Raw genomic sequence first — 6,308 nt, 5'->3', positions numbered from 1 at the left:
TACCCATGTTGATCATTCTATTCGGGCCAGCATTAGGATTTCGTGGGTCCGTTTATATCTTTCAAAACACCTTTACTATAATTATTCATACACACATACTATATACATATTACATCACCCGCGTAAAAGATAAACTATTTTATAATGAAGATTTCGATTTTCGATTTGTACTGTATCCCCCGTTATATACTTTAAGATGATATTTTTTACGTTTTTTTTTTTTTATAATATTTTAGTTCTTTCGATTGTACTATGTATATGAGGCATTATTTTTGCAATAATAATTGGACATTTAATACGATAACGAACTAGCGTGCGTATTATCATATTAGGGGAAATCGGGTAAAGTAACACGAGAGGTCAAAAATTGTAACATCGTCGGTTTTCCCTGTATATGGTTTTGTACGGCAACTAACAATAATATTTGTCATTAAAATATTATTACGAACGCCCAAAATAATACAAATAATACTAAAATTAGTTGTGCGAAAATCTTTTATTATAATATTACTTAAGAACAGTAAAATACATAATATCATCTGTATTATAATATATTCTATTAGGTAGTCGGTAAGTATAATATGACTGCAAGAGGCACTATAATCCTTCAAAGTCGATTTAACATATTATGCGCATTCGTACGTTGGCTGTTCTAGCATCTAGCTTAAAATTAATTGGTAACATGCGTAGATATCAACAAACATCATGACAACGCGTATGTTTGGACGTCGTGGTTGTTGATTATGTAAACAAGGTTTTATAATTTTAATAAATTATCGACGATTTATAATTTCTTAATACGTGTATGTCGTAGACATTTTGAACAATTTGTGGTTATTTTTTATAGTCTTCAATTTCAAAATTCCCTATGATATAATAATATACAACAGTAGAATATAATATCGTATTTTTCACGTTAATGAAGATCTATCAATCTACCAACATATTTTAATATTGTTTTTAAATCAACCACCCACATAATCTATTTTTGTTGAAACTTTAAAAATTATTTCATTGGTAAAAATTTTATCAATTACAGCGGCAACAAATGAAAGGTTTCTTTCATCGCTCAAAACAGTAAAGTCATATTTACGCACTACCATGGGTTATCTATATGGTACTGAATGTTGAAAAAATAGAAGTTAACGATTACCAATCTAGAAGAAGCTGTAGACGAATTTGCTAAACTTAAAAACCACCACTGTCCGCTTATTTAAATTTAAAATATTTTATTTTTTTTTTTTTTTTGAGTATTTTACTTTTACAAAGATTATAAGTATAAAAAATAAACGGCAATTTATAAGTGCTATATTACATGCATTTAATACTTTTTTTATTTGCAGCTAAATTTCTTCTTCTAGCTTTTTATTCATCGATTATTGATTTTCACTGTTAAGGTAATTAATTAATTATTTATTTTAGTTTTTGAATTTGTTTTATTGTTTAAGTTGGTGCAATGATTTGGTCCATGATGTAAGGAAACAATTGAAAACAGGATAATGCACATTATATACGTAGGTATATCTATTTTTTATGGCTTGCAGGAGAAATTTCAAAATGAAATGACCTGCTTGAAATCTTGCGCACCCGAAAAAAAGCCTGAAATTACGTCCCTAAGTTAAATGTTTAAATAAGTTTTGATACATTTATAAATTATAAATGCTTTAGATTAGCGGCTACGTTGGGCTATTCTTGTATCACAATGTTATTAAAACAGTTTTGGTAACCACTGTCTGCCATCTGCCTCACTTATCATCACAAATTCCTCCTTATCAGTCACTAATTTGATTATCTACATACGAACCACGGTTTCAGAAATGAAAAGAGAGTGGATGAACTGTGATAACACTTATCATGACACGTCTGGATTTTCACTATTTTCAGTTCTTTTTTGTCATTTTCATGTTTCATTATACTCATTCAGTATTTACTATTTACTATTAAGCCTGAAATTTTTATTTAATTAATTTGCTTAATAAATAATAATTGTTTTAAGTGGCCACGTATAAAATGTGTATTAGCGCTAACTATTGTTCCTTTATTTTAAACAACTTGACTAAAATCGAATGAAAACTACAACATTATTTATACTTGGTATCCTTTAGTTATTTCACACATAATTAAATAATAACAATGGATGTAAGTATTTTTAAGCTTAATTAAATTAGATCAGATATACACTTGTTTACAAATAATTTCTTGCATAACACAATTTAATTATTTGTTCATAAATTTTTGTTGTAAAAGATTTATTTTTAAGCATTTTAATACCTAATTACATAATTCCAATAATTCATTGGTATTTAATATAAAACAATGATTTACTTGTGGTTTAATCAGTCTACAATTTTTACCATAATATTTTTTAATCATTTCCTGCACAGATTTGCTAAACAAATGTTAAGGTTTTTAATAACTAAATAGATAAAATATTATTAGTTATAGTAGTTATATGTATTCTATTAGAGCGTGCATGGGGACAGTTCTTGTATTGTTATAATATTAGTATAAATCATTTGCATCTGAAGTCTTGTTTTGGCACATCTTATCAACAATAGTGTTTCTGTTTTTAGTATTTTGAGGTAAAGTAATTTCGTTGGGGCAACTTTCCAAGTCATTAATAGAGACAATAAATTTGAATAAAAATTTTTTTATGAAAAGACAAAAACAATCTAACTAATAGACAACCAAAGACTTGATTTCTATTCATTTGTTTGATAAATAATTCAAGTTAACTTTTTACAAATTTTATATTTACCCATGTTACAAAATAAATCCTAAAATTTGGATTATAATTAATAAAATTATTGAAATAGTCTAAATCACTATTATGTTAACTTCAAAAAATTCTTATTATTTTTTTCTTATGAATTTTAGCTAACTTATATTCTTGTACGTTATAATATGTAATTCATAGAATTTTAATATTATTTAGTTAAACTAGTCGCCCATTTAATCGCATAATATGATATATACATTTAAATAAGTACCTAGAAATATTATTCTTATATCTAAATTATTAAATAAAATTTTGTTTGTTATTTTTAAATTTTTAATGAACCTTAAATTACAAATTTAATTTAAACATAATTTTCTGTATGATTAATTTTTTTTTTTTTATATATATTTAGTTTTTGAATACTAATACTGGACAAAGTAACTTCAATAATCCAAATGGTGGTCATACTGCAATTGTAAGTAAATATTTTATAAATTGTTCAATTTATTATAAATTAATACATTTTATTCAATAAAAATATTCCAAATTCAATTAAATTTTATCAAGCAATATATTATGTTTTAAAATTAAATTTCTCATTTCCAAAAATGAAAAATTATGATTTATATTAATATTAAACTAATAAGTGTATTTACCTACTTTTACTATTATATAAGTATACATTTATTTATATTACTATTAGGTTATATACAGCCCACGGTTATCTACTCGAGTAGATGACTGTGGTCCAACCTCACTAGAAACTCTACATGATTTCATCTATAACATTATATGGGCATAATATAAATGAGGTAAATTGTATAAATAGTATAAAAAATAAGAATATCATCAAATTTTCTCAAATTATCTTCGGTATAATATAATTATTCACTCAGTACACCTATTGGCTATTATCTACATATAATTTAAACAAATATTCTTTATAGCTAAGTAGCCAAGTAGTTACAGCAAAATAGTTATTATAGTTATCAACATTTTGAATAATTATTAAACAATGAATTTAATTTGAATACAATGTAAAATTGAATAATTTAAATAAAATCCCTGTTAAAATTTAAGGTATTATTATTTTTTAATACTAGATAATATAGTTAATGGTATGAGTTGTTGATTATAAAATTATTATTTTTTAACTAGTCTCTAATTGTTTACACTTGTTTTTAATTTTAGTTTATCGATGACCGACCAATGAATAATGTTGAAGGACGAATGACTGTGTCTGGATCACTAATGCAAAATATTGGTGAACCTGGATTCAATACATTAGATGAACCCATTAAAACTACTATTGTAATTATAATACTTATTATTCATAGTTATTGTATAATTATTGGTATTTATTAATTTTAGATGAGAGACTTAAAAGCAGTTGGAATGAAATTTAAACATGTCTTGTATTTAAAAGAAAAAAATACACTTCTTAAAGAATGTAAGTTTAAAATAATGGTTGAAATTAATTTTAATTTTATATTTAACAGTATACTATACATTAATAAATTATGAATTATATCTTTAGGGGACTTGTGGGGCCCTTTGATGCTTTGCACATTCATGGCTATGTAAGTTTATTAATTATTTCTATTATTAATTTAAAATAATAATTATTTATTTAAGGGTTCTACAAGGATCACCAGATTCCAGACAAATTGGTGATGGAGGTCCTGAGTTTGCTGAAGTTTTCGTTATTATTTGGATAGGGTCTGTGATTATTACATTAAATTCAAAATTACTAGGGGGCACAATGTAAGTATTCTTCATCTTTTTATTGTTTGTTTTCATATTTAATAAAATCAACTTTTTGTTTTTTATAAATTGTTACTCTAAATTAAGTTGTGTTAAAAATTTGTTGAATTGTATTGTGAACGTTAACCTAGAATTAAGACCTAGATTGACTCAAGAGTTAATATCTAATTTTAGGCTTTTATTAATTGAAAATAATACAGTCATCTTATTTCTGTTTAAACATTTTCATAATATAAATTGATATGCACAATATAACTTTGTAATTATCAAAATTCAAGAAAATATATTGTCTCTATCTTACTAACACATAACATACTGAAATGTATGTTTCTTAGTTTCAATTTGTGTGATTGACTTAAATATTAAATTGAATTGATCTATTATCAAACTTTAAGCTAAGAACATATATGTATTCTCTTATTGGAATTTTATAGTTATTTAAATTTTGAGTTAATTATAAATATGTAAAATATTAATATTTATAAATGCTTATAATTCACTTAAAAATTTAAATATTGTATAAACAAATGTGAAAACAGATAATGTTGTTACTTTTAAGCGTATTATAGGTCAATCCACTCTAATATTCAAACTTATCACACCAGGTTGAAACAGCTGGTTCCATATTTTGGTATATTATACGTTAGTAAGATAGTGACAACACATTTTTTCACAATATCCTTTTTAGTTGTTTGGAAATAATTTATAAATTTAATCAATAATATTACTTTTATTACACTTAAAGTAAAATACCAAAATATTACTCTTTTTTTTTTTTTTAAATAGTACAACTTAATTGTTTGAATTCATAGTTGTTATTTAAATATTTGCACAAAATAATGCCTTATTATACTATGATATACTATGAATCTATACTGTGATAGTAGCCTTATATCACAGTACTAATACATTTTAAAATAATATTCTTATTTTTTTCATAATACCTTCTCTTTGTATTATGTTACTATTTTCAATTAAATAATATAATTTAAAAGTCAAATAAAAAAAAAAAAATGGTTTAATTAATATTAAGTATTATCACATTTAATTTCACATTAATATTTTTTGTCTAGAATACCAATTAAATATTAAACATTATTTCTATTACATAAATGATGATTTTTTTTTCAGATCGTTTTTCCAGAGTGTATGTGTTTTAGGTTACTGTCTGTTACCAATTGTTATAGCCTTGATAGTATGCAGATTTATTTTAATATTTGAGCAAACTAATTTCTTATTTTTTATTCGATTTGCCATATCAATTGGTTCATTTTTATGGGCCACATATGGTAAATATATAGCAATTAACATATGAATATTTTAAATAATTTCTAAATTGTATTTTTTTTAATTTTAGCTTCTGTTGTATTCCTTGGAGATAGTCAACCACAAGGGAAAAAAGCTCTAGCTGTATATCCAATATTTTTGTTTTATTTTATCATGTCATGGCTTGTTTTATCACACACAGTATAGCGTTGTTGATCAAAATTATATTTTGAGAAGTTACGTGATTTTGTTTATGACTTGTAATTATATAAACTATATTAAAATATTAACTATTAAGTAATTATTTGGTGCTTGATGCCTCAATGTAAAACACCTCGTCATGTGTATAAAAATACTATATTATTGAAAAAATTTTCTGAATTGTGTCTGTGCAATAAATTGTTCATAATATTGTATTTTTATAGTTTTTTTTTTATTCAAATATATCAATCCTTTTCTTTTTTTTATATATATATAAAAATGTTACTTAATATTATAGTTATTATATTATTTAAATTAATTTTAAAGAATAAGAGCAAGAAATAGAAAGCCCAATAAA

At 23.8% G+C, this 6,308-nt stretch overlaps 1 protein-coding gene across 1 annotated transcript; it reads left to right on the top strand.

Moving 5' to 3' along the window:
* The first annotated feature begins 1,961 nt into the window (after positions 1-1,961).
* On the top strand, positions 1,962-6,144 carry LOC112595374 (protein YIPF6). Its single transcript, XM_025340536.1, has 8 exons — positions 1,962-2,139; positions 3,132-3,194; positions 3,911-4,030; positions 4,091-4,169; positions 4,257-4,299; positions 4,355-4,483; positions 5,615-5,772; positions 5,841-6,144. The coding sequence occupies exons 1-8, from the start codon at positions 2,134-2,136 to the stop codon at positions 5,954-5,956; spliced, it is 714 nt and encodes a 237-aa protein (XP_025196321.1). The 5' UTR covers positions 1,962-2,133; the 3' UTR covers positions 5,957-6,144.
* The last annotated feature ends 164 nt before the right edge of the window (positions 6,145-6,308 follow it).

This window comes from Melanaphis sacchari, unplaced genomic scaffold, assembly GCF_002803265.2.
Source record: "Melanaphis sacchari strain LSU unplaced genomic scaffold, SCAv2.0 Contig271_pilon_pilon, whole genome shotgun sequence".
In the NCBI taxonomy this organism is placed as follows: Eukaryota; Metazoa; Arthropoda; class Insecta; order Hemiptera; family Aphididae; genus Melanaphis; species Melanaphis sacchari.
The sequence above is the reverse complement of the archived record's forward strand: the minus strand, read 5'-3'. Positions and strand labels throughout refer to the sequence as shown.